This window comes from Chiloscyllium plagiosum, chromosome 37 (genome assembly GCF_004010195.1).
Source record: "Chiloscyllium plagiosum isolate BGI_BamShark_2017 chromosome 37, ASM401019v2, whole genome shotgun sequence".
In the NCBI taxonomy this organism is placed as follows: Eukaryota; Metazoa; Chordata; class Chondrichthyes; order Orectolobiformes; family Hemiscylliidae; genus Chiloscyllium; species Chiloscyllium plagiosum.
In genome coordinates, this window is record NC_057746.1 from 2196777 (window position 1) to 2219243 (window position 22467).

Sequence of the window (22467 nt, forward strand, 5' to 3'; positions counted from 1 at the left end):
GGTCAGTTTCCCAAATTTCAGGAAACTCATGTTGCTCCAGAAATATTTGGATTGACTGTGAGAGACGTCAATCAGAGAGCCCACCCACTCTGCCCATTGTCTCCTTTTCCTCTTCCAGAGCTGGTTCACTTCCTATAGGGACTGAAAACCAAGTGAGGAGATGGTGAGTGAAGGAGCAGCTTTTATACAAATTGTATCCCATAATATCCACACCAATCTTCAGGCAGTCTGACTATCCTGTGGGCAGTCAGGGGTGGAAATGTCCCTTATGCTGTGTGAGAAGATCCAGCTGAGAGAGCTGTTTACTCGGTGCTTTGTGCTGAACTGTGTGACTGGAGCTGTGTGTTGGATATTGAGTGTGTTTATTGGAAGCATTTCCCTCTGATTTCCAGACTGAGTTTTGTTGATGGCTCATTCCTGAATATGGGAAGGTGAGGTGTAATTATCTGGGAGGTGCAGAGTGTCTGAGGATTCTTACTGATTTCCTATTGTTGAATTCTGTATGTGTTGGGAGCTGGTTATTATCCTGAGTTTTGTTGATGGCTCATTCCTGAATATGGGAAGGTGAGGTGTAATTATCTGGGAGGTGCAGAGTGTCTGAGGATTCTTACTGATTTCCTATTGTTGAATTCTGTATGTGTTGGGAGCTGGTTATTATCCTGTGAACTGGAATTAATTCAGTTCCTCTGAGGGAATGTTGCCCTGTCAGAGGGGAGCTACTGAGAGAATGTTGCCTTTTTGGCAGACTGTACACAAGAACAGGAATCAGCCATTTAATGTCTCAAGTATGTCCTACATTCACTGGGATCACAGCGCATCTGTAAAAGGACCTTAGATACTTGCTGTTTCCCCAAATCCCCTCAAACCTTCAGTGAACAGAAATCTAAGATTTAATATTACCAATCAATTTAGCGTTTATTGTCAAATTGCCTGGTTCCAAGCTTCTCCCACTCTTTGTGTGCCAGTGTTTTCCAGGGTGGGGTTTTGCAGGTCCACCTGGAGGTATGAGAAGGCCGATTTCCAGTTTCCTGACACCAGGTTAAACATTTGCTGCTTTCTCATTAGGGTCAGATTTTGTAACTGCTATCTTGGGGACCAGTTTGACATTTATTAACATGTCATGAATACTCCTTAGTTCCCCAGGACAGTGGGATTTTTGGCTGATCTTTTCAGAAGCCTGGCGACACAAAGGAGGTACATATCCAGTGGCGGAGAATGCATCCTCCAGGCTCTGGTGGCTACACCTTCACATATGCGGTTCCTTCAGAAGCAAGCTGGATGTTAATGCGAAGTCTCGGTGTCACAGTTGAAGTATCTATGTGTTGGTCAGCCTTGTGACAATTCTGTCACTTATAGTCTGGCTTGTTGTTGTCAAACGGTATTTACTATAAAGACTGCCAGGGCCTTCCTGATGCCTTGGGGACAGGCAAGTGGGGCTGACCACAAACAGCCATCCTTTCCCCATGCAATAGTTTGTTCAGAAACTATCAGGGGTGTACGTTCTCCTATTTGTAATGAAAGGTCAGTGACCTCTTATGTTTTTAAGTGCGAACCTTCATGTTTGAAGTGTGAAAAGTGTTGAAGTGTGAAGTTTAAAGGTAGATTTGCGAGGGGCAGTACCATTGTGGTGCCAGGAGCGTTCCATTGCTAACTACACGGACAGCACACAAGGTATCTGATGGAGGTGCCAGACACAAACCTCCTGTGTCAGTTCTCTGCACTGACAATCTAACAAATGCTAACTCGCTTTTATAGGGCCATGAAGTATTGAGTAGGCAAGAGCATGTATCCTCGCGGAGTGTAGCAGTTGATTTGTCCTCGTGCGGCACTGGAGCTGCAGCCACCCATATCCAGACTCTGAATGGCCTCTCATTGCCATCCACAGTGAAAGGAACTCCTCGTCTCTTATGGACAGCCTTCAGGAAGACCACGTTTTTGCCCTCTCTCAGTTGCCTTCAGGGACTGTTAGGGCTGATGAGCAGAGAGACAGAGAGAGGTAGGAGCCATCAGTGTGTATTTTAAACAGGGCCCAGAAAGTCCTCATGAGGCAGACCTTCCTTAAGCCGACTGTTACAATTTAACATTTATCTGTTTCTGAACATTGGGCAAAGCAGATGTTAGATATGTGGGGTAACCAAGCCTAGCCCAATCAGAGGGCCCTTCCACTGTTCAGCCTGTTTCTCTACTTAATCACAGAATTGAAAATTCCCTTCCACATTTCATTCCTGATTGGTCTGTCTCTAAGTTTTAGACATTGTTCTTGTCCTAGACTTCTCAACCACTGAAAATAATTTCAGCACTGTCTTCATCACCCTCTCCCAGTGACCAGCGCTGTCTGCACCGCCCTCTCCCTATGACCTGCGCTGTCTGCACCGCCCTCTCCCTATGACCTGCGCTGTCTGCACCGCCCACTCCCAGTGATCAGCGCTGTCTGCAGTGCCGTCTCCCAGTGACCAGCGCTGACTGCAGTGCCGTCTCCCAGTGACCAGCGCTGTCTGCACCGCGCTCTCCCAGTGACCAGCGCTGTCTGCACCGCCCTCTCTCAGTGACCAGCGCTGTCTGCACCGCCCTCTCCCAGTGACCAGCGCTGTCTGCACTGCCCTCTCTTAGTGACCAGCGCTGTCTGCACCGCCCTCTCCCAGTGACCAGTGCTGTCTGCACCGCCCTCTCCCAGTGACCAGTGCTGTCTGCACCGCCCTCTCCCAGTGACCAGCGCTGTCTGCACCGCCCTCTCCCTGTGACCAGTGCTGTCTGCACCGCCCTCTCCCAGTGACCAGTGCTGTCTGCACCGCCCTCTCCCAGTGACCAGTGCTGTCTGCACCGCCCTCTCCCAGTGACCAGTGCTGTCTGCACCGCCCTCTCCCAGTGACCAGTGCTGTCTGCACCGCCCTCTCCCAGTGACCAGTGCTGTCTGCACCGCCCTCTCCCAGTGACCAGTGCTGTCTGCACCGCCCTCTCCCAGTGACCAGTGCTGTCTGCACCGCCCTCTCCCAGTGACCAGTGCTGTCTGCACCGCCCTCTCCCAGTGACCAGCGCTGTCTGCACCGCCCTCTCCCTGTGACCAGTGCTGTCTGCACCGCCCTCTCCCAGTGACCAGTGCTGTCTGCACCGCCCTCTCCCAGTGACCAGTGCTGTCTGCACCGCCCTCTCCCAGTGACCAGTGCTGTCTGCACCGCCCTCTCCCAGTGACCAGTGCTGTCTGCACCGCCCTCTCTCTGTGACCAGCGCTGTCTGCACCGCCCTCTCCTAGTGACCAGCGCTGTCTGCACCGCCCTCTCCTAGTGACCAGCGCTGTCTGTACCGCCCTCTCCTAGTGACCAGCGCTGTCTGCACCGCCCTCTCCCAGTGACCAGCGCTGTCTGCACTGCCCTCTCCTAGTGACCAGCGCTGTCTGCACCGCCCTCTCCCAGTGACCAGCGCTGTCTGCACTGCCCTCTCCTAGTGACCAGCGCTGTCTGCACCGCCCTCTCCCTGTGACCAGTGCTGTCTGCACCGCCCTCTCCCAGTGACCAGCGCTGTCTGCACCGCCCTCTCCCAGTTATCAGGGCTGTCTGCACCGCCCTCTCCCAGTGACCAGCGCTGTCTGCACCGCCCTCTCCCAGTGACCAGCGCTGTCTGCACCGCCCTCTCCTAGTGACCAGCGCTGTCTGCACCGCCCTCTCCCAGTGACCAGCGCTGTCTGCACTGCCCTCTCCTAGTGACCAGCGCTGTCTGCACCGCCCTCTCCCTGTGATCAGTGCTGTCTGCACTGCCCTCTCCTAGTGACCAGCGCTGTCTGCACTGCCCTCTCCCAGTGACCAGCGCTGTCTGCACCATCCTCTCCCAGTGACCAGCACTGTCTTTACTGCCCTCTCCCAGTGACCAGCGCTGTCTGCACCGCCCTCTCCCAGTGACCAGCGCTGTCTGCACCGCGCTCTCCCAGTGACCAGCGCTGTCTGCACTGCCCTCTCCCAGTGACCAGCGCTGTCTGCACTGCCCTCTCCCAGTGACCAGCGCTGTCTGCACTGCCCTCTCCCAGTGACCAGCGCTGTCTGCACTGCCCTCTCCCAGTGACCAGCGCTGTCTGCACTGCCCTCTCCCAGTGACCAGCGCTGTCTGCACTGCCCTCTCCCAGTGACCAGCGCTGTCTGCACTGCCCTCTCCCAGTGACCAGCGCTGTCTGCACTGCCCTCTCCCAGTGACCAGCGCTGTCTGCACTGCCCTCTCCCAGTGACCAGCGCTGTCTGCACTGCCCTCTCCCAGTGACCAGCGCTGTCTGCACTGCCCTCTCCCAGTGACCAGCGCTGTCTGCACTGCCCTCTCCCAGTGACCAGCGCTGTCTGCACTGCCCTCTCCCAGTGACCAGCGCTGTCTGCACTGCCCTCTCCCAGTGACCAGCGCTGTCTGCACTGCCCTCTCCCAGTGACCAGCGCTGTCTGCACTGCCCTCTCCCAGTGACCAGTGCTGTCTGCACCGCCCTCTCCCAGTGACCAGCAATTGTCTATACCTCTCTATCCCAGTGATCACTGTTGTCTACGCTACAATCTCCATTTCCTGGTGACCAGCACCTTCTGCACCTCTAGTCTTCCCCTCCATCCCTCACCTGGACTAGCCATACAAAAACAGTGGCTACAAGAGCAGGTCAGAGACATAGAACATAGAACATAGAAGAATACAGCGCAGTACAGCCCTTCGGCCCTCGATCCAAGCCCACCTAACCTACACTAGCCAACTATCCTCCATATGCCTATCCAATGCCCGCTTAAATGCCCATAAAGAGGGAGAGTCCACCACTGCTACTGGCAGGGCATTCCATGAACTCACGACTCGCTGAGTAAAGAACCTACCCCTAACATCTGTCCTATACCTACCCCCCTGGAATCCTTCAGCAAATAACTCACCTCCTGACTCCCCAAAGCCTGTCCACAAGGCATTAGTCAGGAGTGTGATGGAATACTCCCACTTGCCTGGATGAGTACAGCCCCACCAACACGCAAGAAGCTTGACAACATCCAAGACCAAGCATCTACTTGATTGGCACCACATGCACAAACATCCACTCTCTCCACCACCGACACTCAGTAATAGCAGTGTGTACTATCTACAAGATGCACTGCAGAAATTCATCAAACATTCTTAGATAGCACCTTTGAAAGCCACGACTACTTCCATCTAGAAGGACAAAGTCAATAGATATATGAGAACACCACCACCACCTGTAAGTTCCTCTCCAAGCCACTCACCATCCTGACTTGGAAATATATCTCCATTCCTTCACTGTCACTGTGACAAAATTCTGGAGTTCTCTCCCTCACTCCACAAATTGCACTGGCTTAAGAGGATAGTTCACCACCATCCCTCCAGGGTAATAAATGTTGGTTCAGCCAGTACTACCCATCACCTCCTGTTATAGTTTAAGGAAGTAAATACAGGGGTCCATCCTTTCAGCAAATTAGGAGAGAGAGTTGATGGAAATCATGTGTCCCTTTCCTATTTTACAGAAGGATTGTACTGTACTAGACCAGCGAAGGATAGACATCAAAGATGGAACCTGCCCATCCCCCAAGGAAATGTTGCAATCAGCCAGTCCCTTCACAGCATTGCTGAACACACAGAAGGTTGGGTGAAACCATCATTTGGAAATTGGTCGAGTCAGGGGAGCTTTGACACATCATCAAATCTTAAACTAGTCAGTGGTGTGGGCCTTCCATCAGAACCAATCTTTCTGAAGGTTCGGCTGTGGGTGATGGGTCAGGGTGAGTGGCTCCAAGTGTGGTGAGAGTTTCAATCATTCACCGAGGCTCGTGAACAATTGACTCATTCCTGCAGAGGAGAGGCTGCTTACAGTGCATCTGTTGTAGATCTGTTAACATAAGAGTAGCTTCATGGAAGAGAATCCCTTCAAGTGTGAAGTCTGCAACCGAACCTTTGCACGGCCATCAACACTTGTGAATCACCGACGCATTCACACTGGGGAGAAGCCGTTTAAGTGTGAGCTGTGCAACCGAGCCTTTGCACAGTCATCAACACTTGTGAATCACCGACGTATTCACACTGGGGAGAAACCATTCAAATGTGAGGTGTGCAACCAAACATTTGCAAAGTCATCCACACTAGTGAATCACCGACGCATCCATACTGGTGAGAGGCCATTTTCATGTGATTTCTGTAACAAAACATTCTCGCAGCCATCAAACCTCCGTGTACACCAACACATTCATACAAAAGAGAAACTATTTACATGCGATGTATGTGATAAATCATTTTCAATGTTAGCGAATCTCCGTGTGCACCAACGCATTCACACCGGGGAGAAACCATTCACGTGTAAAATATGCATCAAATCATTTTTGAACTCAGTACATCTCCGCGTACACCAACGTACACACACAGGGGAGAAACCATTCACGTGCAAGGTATGTGAGAAATCATTCTCCCAGTCATCAAGCCTTTGTGTACATCAACGTATTCACACAGGAGAGAAACCATTTACATGTGAGGTGTGTGACAAATCATTCTCACAGTCGTCACACTTCCTCGTGCACCAACGCATTCACACAGGGGAGAAGCCATTCACATGTCAGATATGCAGCAAATCATTCTGTGACTCATCAAAACTCCTGCTCCATCAGAGGATTCACACAGGGGAGAAACCATTCACATGTGATGTATGCAACAAATCATTCTCAGATTCATCAACTCTCCGCAAACACCAACGCACTCACACAGGGGAGAAACCATTCAAATGCGAAGTTTGCAACAAATCATTCTCGAGGTCATCAAAGCTCCTGGTTCATCTGAGAATCCACACAGGGGAGAAACCCTTCACATGTGAGGTTTGTGAGAAATCATTTTCAGAGTCATCAAAACTCCTGCTGCATCAGAGGATTCACACAGGGGAGAAACCATTCAGGTGTGAGGCTTGTGACAAATCGTTCTCCCAGTCATCGATCCTCCGTGTTCACCAACGTATCCACACAGGGGAGAGACCATTTACATGTGAGATATGTGACAAATCTTTCTCACAGTCCTCAACCCTGTACACACACCAGTGCATCCACACGGGGGAGAAACCATTCGCGTGTGAGGTGTGTGACAAATCATTCTCACGGTCATCGAACCTCCTGCTCCATCAGAGGATCCACACAGGGAAGTAACTCTTTAACTGTGAGGTTTGTGATGAACCTTTTGTCATGTCTTTGACTATCTGGGTCGCCACAGGATTCAGATACAGGAAGAACACTCTTCAGTTGCAACATTTCTGACAAGGTTTTCACAGTCAGTGGATGTTGTAGCCAATCAATACACTCAAAGAGGGATGAAGCTCTATCCGTGTGAGTTCTGTATTACATACTTGACACAGTTGTTGGACCTCATAATACATCAGTGAACTCATATGAGGACTGCCTGACAAAGTTCTTCACTGTCTGTCCTCAGAGTGTTTACCTGTACACAGTCTCACTGTGCAGGGTGTTCAGTGGGACTGGGACACAGAACAAGAAGCAGCTTTCACTCCCATCAAACAACTAGTGATGACATCATCAGTGCTGAGGGATTATGATGTAACAATGGAGTCACCCTGCAGTGTGATGTCAGTGAAACAGGACTTGGACTAACCCCCAGGCAGTGAGGGCAACCCGCTGTGTTTGTATCCAGAGGGTTTACACAAACTGAACAACACTGTGTACAGATTGAGAAACAGAGACTGGATACTGTTTTTGCTTCTGAAGGAAGTTGACAATTGCTGAAAAAGAATACTTGTTTTAAAGCTACCCATCTTGAACCCATCACGATAATTTGCAAGATATTCAAAACAGAAAAAACATTTATATTGTATGATAAAAGAGTAGTGATTGGCAGAGAATTGTCATGAAGAATACACCGGCTAATGACTGACGGTTAATTGCAGAGCTTTTGTTAGAAATGAAAATCGCTTCTCAATAATCGCTCTAGACAAATTCAGGAAAACAAAGTTTTATTAACAAGTCAAGTCTGCAGAGTTGGGCACCCTTGAAGAAAAGGCGCGCTGAGGCTTCCAAAGTCTCCCATTATATACAGTACAAGTCCCTCCTCTCCTTGGCTCTAACAAGCCATGAGGTTCACATTCTTAAAAACATCATTATTTTTATCACAAAGTCTGCAACAAAAGGCTCCAGAGTCTCCAAAGTTTGTTGTTTTTCTCACCCTGTAGTCTTATCAGTCAAAGGCTTTAATCTGAAACAGATGTCTCTCAAGTCGTTCCCCCATCCTGGAGTCTTATCAGTCAAGGACTCATCCTTCCCTGCCTGTGTTAATGGTTTCATCAATCAAGGGCCTGTTTGTTTTTACTCTGCTCACAAATTGTCAGCATTCTGCACAATTTAAACTATTCTACTTTTGAGTATATAAAATGTTCTAGAAAAGAAACAAAAGTTTTGTCTTTTATTATAGACCAGTCCGTGGTCCAGGCACATCTTAAAGTTTAAACCGAAATTACCTCTCACAGCTTTGTTTATATTTTAAATCAGGCAGACTGATTCTGGTGGGTCAAGGCATTGTCCTGAGAAAATTAGGTGTGGCTAACAGCAGCTCTTTGATAATGTGCAGACACCAGATGAATAACCAACAACTTGCACATCTACCAGAAGAAGAGTTGAACACTTCAGAGATTAAATACGCAACGTGTGTGTGGGACAGAAACAATTGTAACAGACGAGAGAGAACAAGTAGTGTTTTTTGCAATATTTTGGCTTGCTATACTATTGTGACCTCTGATGTCATTAGATTTCAATACAGGTCTCAGGGCAGTAGACATTTTACACACCATATGGAAAGCTGTTTAAAATGACAAAGGCTCCAACTACTTCTGAAAAGCAGATCAAGGTTTAAACTTGGTTTTGTCTCATCTGAATAAAATCTCACTTATTGCAGCTGCTGTCTCAGTTTCCCTGGTAAATGTTTGACAGAGATTTCCAGTGTGGAAAAAGCATTCTTCATCTTTGGAGTGTTTCAAACTGACAGCATCAGTGTGGGATGTGTATCCTTGGATGTGTTTGACAGAAGATCAGCAAAGGAAGACCCATAGCATCCAAGGCAGTGGATAGGATGGTTACAAGAACAGGAGGGAGGGGGGCATGAGCAATTATTTCTCCTCCTCCTCTTACACCTTCTTATCTATCCCTTTTCAAAACCCTTCCTTCTTTCTCTCTCTGATCTTTCCACCTGTTTCCTATGCTTACCTTTCAGTCCCTTCCTCCATCGCTCCTCTGATATTATAAAGGTGAGAGGGATAGACAGTATGTGTGGCATTTTAAACTCGTATCGTAAAGGGAAAAAATTAGGAACTCTCTGCAGCATTATTGAGGTAATAATATCGTTATGGCTATATTAAAGTATTTTAACTATTTCTCCTGTTTATGTAATATAACAGAAATAAACAGAACATCCAAAAACCAAATGTAATTTGAGGAGCCACCTCAAAACAGGGGCAGTCAACAGAAACTCACCACTCTCATTATTCCCATTCGGGCCTGTGGTCATTTCTGTGGTTCCTAGCTGATGTTTCATAAACGTGTTAAAGATTACAATAATGTAATTTACGTTTGTCAAAATGTACATCTGAAACTCCTGACATGATCAATTTCAGGCCATGTATGTTGATAAAGCTAATAGAGGCTGTGTAAACTTTAACATGCAACTGATGTGCTTGTGGCTATTGCATATTTGCAAAAGAATTTTACAAACCAAGTGGTCAAAACAAAACTCTGTGAGACCAATGGCAGCAGTTTTATTTAAGGTTGGTACATTGTGATCTCAGACGCTTCATGTGTAGATTAGATTAGATTACTTTTTAGATTAGATTAGATTAGATTACTTACAGTGTGGAAACAGGCCCTTCGGCCCAACAAGTCCACACCGACCCGCCGAAGCGCAACCCACCCATACCCCTACATTTACCCCTTTAACCTAACACTACGGGCAATTTAGCATGGCCAATTCACCTGACCCGCACATTTTTTTTTTTGGATTGTGGGAGGAAACTGGAGCACCCAGAGGAAACCCACGCAGACACGGGGAGAATGTGCAAACTCCACACAGTCAGTCGCCTGAGTCGGGAATTGAACCCGGGTCTCTGGCGCGGTGAGGCAGCAGTGCTAACCACTGTGCCACCGTGCCGCCCACAAGATATCTACAAGATAATTTTTTAAGACTTTAGATATATTTTAACCCCCTCTATAGTTTATAGTCTGTGTAATTCTTGGTCATTATAATTAGTGCGCTAATTTTTTTTTTAGTGCTTTAATCTGGTTTTTGTATTTAGATATCAATGATTGACAGCTATCTAGAATCCCATGGGTGGGAAATGGACAAAAGGGTGGTTGAAGAGAGGAAGGCAGCAATGAAAAAAATCTACAATGGACATCCTTGTGATCTCCATTTAGTGGACAAGAGTCAAAAGGTGTGTTTTTCTTCTCCTAACAACTGCAAGAACTTATTATTTTCCAACTGAGCCTGACAAGCTGAGACCTGAGAGTATTTACTTTTAAGAAGGCCTTGGATAATAAATGCCCAAGTTGTTTGTTCCAACTAAAGATAGAACTCTGATGAATCTACACAAACTGGTTTAATATGGGAGAAAGCTACAAGCTAGGCAGGGGCAAAAGTGAACATATTTGCTTGACAACAACTGCAGATCAGAGGGGATTGGATAATTATTTGTACCAGTATTTCTGACATCCCAAAAGAAATATCAGCATCACAAGGGGAAGATATATTTTCTTGGAGAAACTACATTATATATCAGATTAAAAACATCGATACATGACACACTTGTTTTGCATTGTTGTGTAACCAGAGGAAGACCAGAGTCTAGAAGTGGACAGTCCAAGTAAAAGATGAGGTGTCTACAATTTCTTCAATTTTGTACAATGTGGCTGTGTTGAATAACTGGTGGTCAGGAGCAAGGACTGTTTGTACCAGTACCTCAGAGTGGCCTGCTATCAGCTTTAATCCATATTTATAGAATAATCCAGATCGAGTTGGACTTGAACCCACAGCCTTATTCTGAGTCGGAGGGTTGTGGGTTCAAATCCGAATCCATAACTTGAGCACAAAAAGTCCCAAATGACACTCCAGTGCAAGACTGAGAGATAGAAAAGATTAGAGATAGGGAGGAGCAAGGCCAGGGAGGGATTTGAAAGGAAGTTCAAAGTCCTCACTAAAACTAACACTGCACTTTCCTGGGAAGAGTAGACTGTTCCTCAAATTTTATTCCTGTCACACTGATTGAACAGTGTCTAAACTATGGAATTTTCCTGTGTGAATGAAAGCAGAATGGTCCATCAGCAGCACTGATTAAAGAGAATCCCTTAATGTTATGAACCAGACCAAATTCCCTCAAAATATTAAGAAGATAGCTTAGACGCTAAGCAATTTTTTCTTAATCTAAAGACAAGCGCCAGGCGTTGCATTTTGGATGCAATTCAGGTGGTCAAACTATCAGTTTTGAAGCAAAATACACTTTATTCACACTTTATAGTTAAAAGACAACAAAGGAAAGAAGAAATTGGAATACTTAAATCTATTGGAAAACCTAACAGAATAATAGATTATTGAACTCCTAAACAGTAACTGTTCGAATATAGTAACATCCTATAAACACACCCTTGCAGCAGGAAGAGAACCCCAGCTTTTAGCTGCCTGAGAGAGAGGGAAAACAGCGTCCACATCCAGTTTCAAGACCCCACCAACCACTACTGAAGGTTAAAACTAAAACCTCCTGGTTCTGTGGGAGCTTGACCCCGCCCATTGTATTTCTATTGTTCCAACTTAAAAATAACCCAAGGCCTCACAAGCAGTTTACTTATGCGCTTTGGAGCAACCTCTCTTTAAAAAAAAACTGGACAAGAAAAACTTTTTAAATCCATAGTATTGTCACAGTTAAGATATCCATTCCAGCTGACATTAGAGACTACACCTTTCACAGCTTCAGGAACCCAGACACAAAGACAACGCTGACACCTGCAGCTCAAGTTAGTTGCTACTTTTAATCAAAATCAAACTTTTTGGCTGCGATTTTGCAGGGGGAAAAGCATTCTGTTTATAGACTGGGAACGAAAGCCCTGAGAAACTGAATCTAGACCCTGATATAGGAAAAATGTTGTTAAACTTGAAAGGAGTCAGAAATGATTTACAAGGAAGTTGCTGGAACTGGAGGGTTTGAGTTACAGGGAGAACCTGAATAGGCTGGGGCTTTTTTCCCTGGAGCGTTGGAGGGTGAGGGGTGACCAATTCGAGTGTTATAAAATCATGAGGGGCATGGATAAGATGAATAGCCAAGGTCTTTATCCAGGGTAGAGAAGTCCAATACTAGAGGATGTAGGTTTCAGGTGATAGGGGATAGATTTTAAAGGAAACTGAGGGGCAACATTTTCACGCAGAGTGTGGTGTGAATGGAATGAGCTGCTGGAGGAAGTGGTGGAGACTGGTAAAATTACAACATTTGAAAGGTATCTAGATGGGTACATAAATAGGAATGGTTTAGAAGGATATGGGCCAAATTCTGGCAAATGGGTCGAGATCACAATAGACTATCTGGTCAGTATGGGTGAGTTGGACTGAAGGGTCTATTTCTGTGCTGTATAACACTATGATTATGACTGTAAGAGAAATATAATCAATTGACATCCATGGTTTAGTCAGTACTCTCGTCTCTGAGTGAGATGATTGTGGATTCAAGCCTCACTCCAGAGTCTTGAGCATTGAGGCTGATATTCCAGTGTATGACAGAGAAACTTAAATTCAACTGAGGGGGCAGATGGAGCCTTGCATTAACTTCTCAAGAAGATGGTATCTCTGGCGGTTTCACTAAGACTGCATTGTGGAAAAACAGGGGCGTTCTCCCTGATGTCCTGACAAATACCGACATCGCAATCAACTTCACCAACCATAGTTCCAATGATGGAGAGAGCATCCCAGCCCACACTGACATTGACTAATATATTGTGGACAGGACTCTTACTGTAGCATCCTGAGTGCTTCAGTGAATAGGTTTTCAGTAAATTGAACCAAATGAATTATGGGTTAGACATCTATGTAGATGAATGATGCAGCATTAGACAAACAAAAACACAATATTTAGCTGAAATTAGTCAACCAAATTAACAAAGCATTTGAAAATGACTCAAATTCTTTCCCAGAACGTGAAACAAATCTTGGAAGTGTTAGGTAAACATATCATTATTATTACATTGAGGTATGATGAGCTGAGGGAACTCAGGTCTGTAAAAGCTCACTCCCACTCCCTCACCATACTCAAGATAGTCATCCTCCCAGACAGGACAGTACAAACATTCTCCATGGTATAAAACACCCATCACCTGAAGAGGATCTGCCTATAATTCACATTCCCAATTAAAGCAGAGTCTGATTCTGCCCTATACCCAGTCCTGAGAGTTGGCTCACTTTACTAACACACACACATACACACACATACATCAGGGGAAACTCTCTCAGAATACTACAGACAAAAATTTATTTAAAATCCCTGTGCTCTTGTCTTGTTCCCAATTTTGATGGTCAGAAATATAACCAAACTTTAGTGACACAGGATGTAGCTGATTTCCAACATTCAAACTCACCAAAGGTTATAGAGATCCAGCGATCACATTGGTCCATGGACCAATCAGTTTCCATTCCTGAAAGACCCTCTTTCCCCAAGGGAGTTGGAAAGTGCTATCTAATTCACAACCCTCTGCTCTTTGGTCTTACATTTAATGCAATGCTTCTGTGGCACAAATTGGTTTAATAACTCCCTCATATCTACCCTCTACACTCGTTTCCAAAATGCCCTTTACTCCCTTCCACATCAATATCCCTGCTTCTCAAGTTCAAGACATGAAAATCTGTTTAATCCATCCATGATCAGACCTGACTGGACCACACCAAGGACTAGTGGTCCCGCTTTCTTCTGTCAAAACTACTCGTTAGTCCAGGGCCCACATGAGGAGAAAAGATAACCCATAACTTCTCCTCCCCAAAACCAACTGTGTCCTTGTGGAAATTACGTTCCTGTTTTACAGAGCTCTATTTAGACCCTATCTGGAGAACTGTGTTCATTTTTGGGCACTGCTCCTCAGAAAGGTGACAATTGGCTTTGGAGGGAGTGCAGAGTAGATTCCCCAGAATGTTCCTGGGGATAAAAGTGTTAAATCATTCTGAGCCTGTATACACTTAAATGTAGAAAATTAAGTAATAATCTAATTGAAGTGTTTAAGATGATTAAACAAGTTAACCAAGCAGTTTCCTTTGAAAGGAAAGTCCAGAACAAGGGACAGAGCATTAAAATTAAGAGCGAGGCTGTTCAGAGTGATGTTGGCAAACAGTTTTTCACACAAAGGGGACTGGAAATCTGGAACTCTCCCCACAAAAATCTGTTGAAACTGGAGGTCATTTGAAAACTTCAAAACTAAGATTGATAGGTTTACTGTTATGAAAGGAGGTTAAGGGCTACAGAATCAAGGCAGTTAGATAGAGTTAAGATATAAGATCCAACTGAATGTTGCGATGGCTCAAGGGATTACTCCAATTGCTACACTCTCCCTTTCCCTGTTCACTCTCATCTCCAACAACAATTTAGTCAGTGTTGCTGGATTCAACCTTTGGCTGAGATTCCAACACCATACCCTCTCCATCACAAAGATCACCGACTTTCCCCTGTGTGAGTCCACTAATTGACCCAAAGAATCGCTGTCAATGTGAAATTGTTGTCATGCCTGAATTATTTGTTTACAAATATTTAACCTATTTTTCTAATCAACATGTTCAGAGCTGTTATAGCATGTCTCTGGAGCAGGTAGGACTTGAACCTGGGATTCCCAGTTCGGTGTCGGGATACTATCACTGTACCACAAGAGGGCCCCACTGAAATGTTTATTCTAACTGAACCTATTATTCTAATCCAACTTTTCATAGATGTTATTGTACACCTCAGGAGCAGGTATAACTTGAATGCAGGACTCCAGTGTTCGGTTGGGACGCTACACTTTGCCACAAGAGGTCTCCGTTGAATTACTTTTGGGTTAACCAGTTTTTCCATTCACCTGTTCAGAGATATTTGTACATACATCTGGAGCAGGTGGGATTTGAATTCAATGTTGTGATTGCAACAAGGTCAGCCAGTTGGACGTGCATTGGTGCAAATGGAGGTTCCCTGACTTCATGAAGCCTTTGTCATACACACTGCGTTTAAATAATTTCCCTTCAATTGTGGCTGCCCTTGTGCTATAACGGTGGTGCACCTTGGGTGTCAGGAGCTCATATGTGGAAAAGGACTCACACACACTCACAACTGCCAGGCAGCTGCAATAAGTGAGGTTTCATTCAGATGGGACAATGACAAGTTTAAATCCCCACCTGATCTGCTGCTCAAAGTCACCTCCGTTTCCCCGGTCAGTTTCCCAAGTTTCAGGAAACTCATGTTGCTCCAGAAATATTTGGATTGACTGTGAGAGACGTCAATCAGAGAGTCCACCCACTCTGCACATTGTCTCCTCTTCCTCTTCCAGAGCTGGTTCACTTCCTATAGGGACTGAAAACCAAGTGAGGAGATGGTGAGTGAAGGAGCAGCTTTTATACAAATTGTATCCCATAATATCCACACCAATCTTCAGGCAGTCTGACTATCCTGTGGGCAGTCAGGGGTGGAAATGTCCCTTATGCTGTGTGAGAAGATCCAGCTGAGAGAGCTGTTTACTCGGTGCTTTGTGCTGAACTGTGTGACTGGAGCTGTGTGTTGGATATTGAGTGTGTTTATTGGAAGCATTTCCCTCTGATTTCCAGGCTGACTTTGTTGATCGTTCATTCCTGAATATGGGAAGGTGGGATGTCATTACCTGTGAGGTGCAGAGTGTCTGAGGATTATTACTGATTTCCTGCTATTGAGTTCTATGTGTGTTTTGAGAGCTAGTTATTATCCTGTGGACTGGGAATGGTCAGTGCTCTGAGTGATGGGATCTGGATGCTGGATGTCTTTTCAATCTCTCCAGGTTTCCTAATGCCCTATCACTGTGGATCTCATCAGAAAACATAAGGAATAGAAGGACATGTATTTATATAGAACCTTTGAGAAACACGAGATGTCCCAGCGTGCTTTATTTGTAGTGAAGTACATTTTAAGTGTGGTCACTGTTGGATATGGGTACCTAAATGTGTGCACAGCAAGTTCCCACATATTTTAAGGTGAGAGGAGCAAGATTTTAAAAAGAGATGGGGGCAATTTGTTTGCACAGGGAATGGTTTGTGTGTGAAATGAATGCTCTGAGGAAGTGGTGTTTGTAGGTGCAGTTTCAATGTTTAAAAGACATTTAGATAAGTGCATGAATCAGGAATGTTTGGAGGGAAATGGGCCAAGTGCGGGCATATGGATTATGTTTAGTTTGGGATTATGGTCCTCTTGGACTGAAAGGTCTGTTTCTATGATGTCTAACTCTATGACTTTAAGTGATCATGACCACAAAAGATGATGTGATGTGATGTGATGTGACGAGATCTCTCATTGAGCTGTTTGTGGTTTTCATACCATCCCCAAGGAGACTGATAACTTTTGAACGGGTTTTGAATTCCCAGTAACGAAGTTGAAATTGCATTATAATTATGAAAGTTAAGATTTTTACTTTGGCAACAAAGAGCAACATAGATTAGATAATAATCAATAGGCAATTATTATATTAAAGGACAGCAAAAATATCTCCTGTTAATGTTTCACGTGAATATATGCTGAATGTCACAATTATATTTTACATTCAAAGTTTGTGAGAAGATTTGTAGCTCGGGTGCTCGGATGTCACCTAGACAGGGGACGAAACGTTTGCAACAAAAACTTCCAGCTCGGCGAACAGAGCCACAGTATATTTTACATTTCAGTCTCGGCATTATTAGAGGTTTTACAGATACCAGTCCACCCTGCCCCTCAGCTTCTGATAGGCTCACTCCTCCCTGCTTACTGAATTGTAACTTTGAGTCACTGTCAAAAGCTTTTTTCTGAGTTTCCAAAGATATCTGAACCCACTGCCAACAATGAGGCCTCCTCCAGTGACTCCTCCTCTGGCCTCACAAGGACAAATCTAGTGGAGTCTTTAGATTGTCACAGAATGTATCTGTTTAACTGGAGACTGTGTTCATTCTCATATTCTGTTAATACTCAGTCCACAGAAAGTACTCCCTCTCCTCTATACTGACTCTCTCTCTCTCTGTCTGCCTCTCTGTCTCTTTATCTCTCTCTCTCTCTCATAACTGCCCTTGTCTCTGTCAATAATCTCAGAGTTGGAAAATCTGTCTAGTCAGCCCCAGGTACTCTGGCCTTTGTTTTTGGTTGTGATAACTTTGCATCTTGCTCAGCAAGTTCAAAAGTATCACTATAGTAACAAATCCACCTGACTTTTCGCCTGGCATAATAATATAATGGTCGAAGAGTGTGGTGCTGGAAAAGCACAGCCGGCTAGGCAGCATCTAAGGAGCAGGAGAGTTCACGTTTCGAGCATAAGCCTTTTATCCTGATGAAGAGCTTATGCTTGGAATGTCGACTGTCCTGCTCCTCGGATGTTGCCTGACCAGCTGTGCTTTTCCAGCACCACACTCTTCAACTCTGATCTCCAACATCTGCAGTCCTCACTTCCTCCATAATAATATAATGTCCCAGCAACATCATTTCTGAGAAATTCCATTTTTTTAAAGTATAAAGATAGTTTAAAATATGATAATCTTCTGGATTTCACATTCATAACACACTTAGGCTTTCTCGATTGTGGGGAGGATTGGAGTAGCCTGGAGGGGAGTTCGAGGTAAAAACAATGACTGCAGATGCTGGAAACCAGATTCTGGATCAGTGGTGCTGGAAGAGCACAGCAATTCAGGCAGCATCCGAGGACAGGCAAAATCGGGCAAAAGCCCTTCATCCTGCTTTATTCCTGATGAAGGGCTTTTGGAGGGGAGTTCCCCCAGCTCCTCAGGAAGAGGCTGGGTTTGATCATCCACTCAATATTTCTGCCTCAAGAACGTTAACATTGCGTCTTGTTCCCGTGTGCTGGGCTCTAGCATGGCTGTGAATGGTGGTGTCATGGAACTACCTTCTCCTGTTACTCAACTAGTTGTCCACAATTCTCAAGAAGGTGTGGTAGGACTACAGAGCTTTGTTCTAACCTGTTGGTTGTGGGGCTGTTTAGTTCTATTTATTTATTACTTGTTACTATTGGTGTCCAGGTTCCACTTCGTCTTCTGCAGTATGTTCACTGGGTTAGAAAGCAACCTGCAGAGTTTGTTCTGTGCTGTTCCAGTCATGCCTATCGACTGGTTTGATAATACAAACATGGAAAAACAAGAAAGATAGAAACAAGTAATAGGAGCAGACCATTTGGCCCATCAAGTCCAATCTGCTATTCAACATGATGCTGGCTGATCATCTGTCTCAATGCCGTACTCCCCGCCCCCCTCCTCCCCATACACTTCGACACATTTAATCTCTACAAATCCATCCATTTGTTTCTTAAATATATTCATTGTTAAGGCCTGCAAAGCATTTTGTGACAGAAAATTCCACAGGTTTGCCACCCTCTGAGTGAAGAATGTTTCATCATCTCAGTCTAAAATGGCCTACCCTACATTCTGAGACTGTGATCCTTTGTCGTGGAGTCTCCAACCATCATCCCGGCATTGAATATATCCAGCCCAGTCAGAGTTTTATATGTTTCAGTGAGGTCCTGTCTTCTAAACTCCAATGAATACAGGCCCAGCTGATCCAAACTTTCCGAATATGACAAACCTGCCATTCTAGGAATCAGCCTGGTGAACCTTTGCTATATTCATTCGATGGCAAGTATATCTTTTCTGTTTCTCTTAGCAAAGTGGACAGCTTCACAGTTATCCACGTTACACTGCATCTGTCATATATTTTCCCATTCATTCAATGAGGTTAAATCACCCTGAATCCACTTTACATCTTCCTTACCACTGACAATCCCAATTAATTTCATGCCATCAACAAACTTGGAAATAGTACATCTAAATACCTCATCAAAATTATTAATATATATGGTCATTGTTGCAATGCATGCATTCACTCCTAAAATATTAACCATTGCCTATTCACTGTCATGAATTTTAATGGAATCATCCAGTCAATTCCAGTCAATTGCAGACACTTATATCATTGTAGTTTCTTTTGTTCAGATTTAGGAGCCTAGTTTTAGATTGGACTACTTCAGTTTCTATCCATATGAGAAATTCTGTCACTTTCTTTGAAGGGATCGCTCACAACAAGAAATTAACTCTTTCTCATTGCAAAAAACTAGATCTAGGATTGTCTTTCCTGAGTTGGTTCCTCAAAGTACTTGTCTGAAAAAATTTTTGTACACACTCTCAGAATTTACTGAACACAGTATTGTTTATGAATGTGGTTTGCCTAGTCTATACACAGATTAAGGTCACCCATGAATATTGTAGCACCCTTACTGTGAGTGTCTCTAATTTTGTGTAGAAAGCCATCCTCTGCCTCATCACTACTGTTTGGAGGCCTGTGAGATTTGGGTGGAAAATAATCCTGATGCTGCTGATGGCTCACTGCGCCTCTAAGACACCCAGTTTTGGGACCTGTCCTGAGTCTACTTCTTTCGTGATGATGAACATGGTGAAGGACTCATTTATCATTTGGGAGGGGATTGGTAGTTTTCCTTGAATTTGTTTGACCTGAAGGCATTAGACCTTATGGAACCAATATTAAAGACCTTCCTGTCCTGCCAGTGGAATGGACAATCCCAGGGATGGAGACAAAGGAGTCTGGGATGTTTTCAGATTGATACGATTCAGTCATATTAGCTCACAGTGATTGAGAACCCATTTCAAACTCCACCCAGAAGGTGTTTATCTTTTTCAATGTCCTTGCAATGCCTGGGAAGATGGTCTGGGGAAGGAAAGAAAGCAGCCATATTGTCTGCTCCTAGGTGTGACAGTCAAGTGAGGAAAAAAAAATCAATTTGTATCTGATTTCCCCAAACAGGGGAATAGCAGACTGGCACTCACTGTGGAACAGTCTCTCACCGAGGAGTCAGTCTCTTTAGCAAAGGAGGAGAGGGATTTGGAGGAACTCATGATTTCTTTTCCTGTTTTACAGAAGGATTGCACTGTACTACACCAGAGAGGATAGACACTGCAGATAGATCCTGAACATCACCCAAGGAATGACTGCACAACCGTGGGAAGACATCCAGACCCTTCACAGCATTGCTCAACACAGAGAAGGTTGGGCAGTTAAACCATCATCTGGAAATTGGTTGGGACAGGGGAACTTTGATACATCATCAGATCTGAAACTGGTCAGTGGGGTGGAGCCTTCCATCAGAACCAACCTTTCTGAGGGTTCGGCTGTGGTGATCAGTCAGGGTGAGGCTGGGAAGAAGTGTGAGTGGCTTCAAGTGTGATGAGAGCTTCAATCGTTCATGAAGCCTCATGAACCACTGATTCATTCCTACAGGAGAGAGGCTGTTCAAGTAGGGAGAGGGCTCCACATAACATTTCCAAATACGAAAGGTGCATTTGATGTATTACTGTTAAAAAAAGGACAGGTTCATGGAAGAGAAACAATTCCAGTGTGAGGTCTGCAAACGAGCTTTTGCAAAGTCATCAACATTGGTGAATCATCGACGCATTCACACAGGAGAGAAGCCTTACAAATGTGAGGTTTGTGACAAGGCCTTTGCACAATTATCAGCCCTAGTGAATCACCGGCGCACTCACACAAGGGAGAAACCATTCACGTGTGAAGTGTGTAACAATTCATTCTCAGAATCATCGACTCTTCGCAAACACCAACGCGTTCACACAGGGGAGAGACCTTTCGTGTGTGAAGTGTGCGACAAATCATTCTCACAGTCATCGACCCTTCATAGGCACCAACGCATTCACACGGGGGAGAAACCATTCATATGTGAGGTGTGTGACAAATCATTCTCAAATTCATCACATCTCCGCCGACACCAACCCGTACACACAGGTGACAAGCCATTCACGTGCAATGTGTGTGACAAATCCTTCTCAGATTCATCAAGTGTCCTACTCCATCAGAGGATTCACACAGGGGAAAAACCATTTACATGTGATGTGTGTGACAAATCATTCTCAGTCGTATCTTCCCTTTGTAAGCACCAACGCATTCACACAGGAGAAAAGCCTTTCACATGTGAGGTATGTAACAGGTCATTCTCAGTGTTATCAAACTTCCGCAGACACCAACGCATTCACACAGGGGAGAAACCATTCACGTGTGAGGTTTGTGACAAATCCTTTTCAGTGTCGTGGAATCTCCTGCTCCATCAAAGGAATCACACAGGGGAGTAATCCTTCATATGTGAGATTGCGGAGAACTTTTCAGGGTCTTTTCGACCATTTGGAATGCACCAGGATTCACACAGGGGAGAAACTCTTCAGGTTGATGTTTGTGACAAGTCTTTCACAGTGTCAGTGAAGCTCCTGGTCCATCAATGTATTTACATTGGGAGGAATCCTATCAGTGGGAGTTCTGTCATAAAGCCATCATATAAATGTTGGACTTCCTGAATCATCAGCAAACCCACACAGGAACTACCCAACCATGCTCTTAGCTGGTTTTCACTCAGTTATATCACTGCAACAGACTTGGAGCAACCCCCATGCAGTGAGGCCAACCCATTGTGATTTGTGATATTACAGACTTCAGAACTTTAATAACTGTTTATGGATTGAGTGAATCAACAAAGATAAACAGTTACACACATAAAGCAGCAGCAATAGCTGTCTGAAGTAAACTGTTAAGGGACAAAGACAAGCTGAGATTAAAGGCAATCAACAATGTCTGGGAAAATAAGGAGTCGAGATTACATAAACCAAACAGCTTGGATACCTGCTTGATAGCTGGATGCCTCACGCCACAAGGATGAATGACTGATCTGTTGAAGAATTTAAGGAGTAATTCCAAGACAGGATGTGTCTTTCAGCAAACAGTTAAGGCCAAATGTCACAAGGAACAAAGAAGTTACTTCTGGTAAGGAAGCAAGCTGCAGTCTCAGAGACTCTAAATGAGTAATCAATATTTTCAATAAAAGGATTCTAAAAAATCATCAATTATATTACATCATGGAACTGAAAGACATAAAAAAGTTCTTTTAGAATCGAACACCAGAACTCTGGAGAACAACATTGCATAAGGATCAAACCAAGGACACACGCAGGGAAAGACACTGTATATGGAATCAAGGCCAGCATTAATTGGGTAATAGCCAAGTTGGGTTGTGAGGCTTAACTTGCTCATTCGAGGGGTCTTATTTTAGTTGCTAAATTCAATAAATTTTCAATCACTGTTTCAGTACTTGGTTGTATGTGAGATTTCTTAACAAGTAGCTGAACTAAAGTAGCTTGTGGTGATTTGTCCACAACAAATTAGCGTCCCTGGGTGGTCTTTGATAAGGAATGACTTTAAGTTGC

The 22467-nt window shown here is 44.7% G+C and overlaps 2 protein-coding genes across 2 annotated transcripts in view; one reads left to right on the plus strand and one right to left on the minus strand.

The window, feature by feature from the left end:
* The window catches only part of LOC122541646 (zinc finger protein 271-like), an 80334-nt gene that overhangs the window by 41883 nt on the left and 15984 nt on the right, over nt 1-22467 (minus strand). The window lies entirely within an intron of this gene.
* On the plus strand, nt 1756-21414 carry LOC122541645 (zinc finger protein 721-like). Its single transcript, XM_043678575.1, has 3 exons — nt 1756-1996; nt 5481-7132; nt 20574-21414. Exons 2-3 carry the CDS (start codon nt 5865-5867, stop codon nt 21343-21345), a joined length of 2040 nt encoding a protein of 679 aa, XP_043534510.1. The 5' UTR covers nt 1756-1996; nt 5481-5864; the 3' UTR covers nt 21346-21414.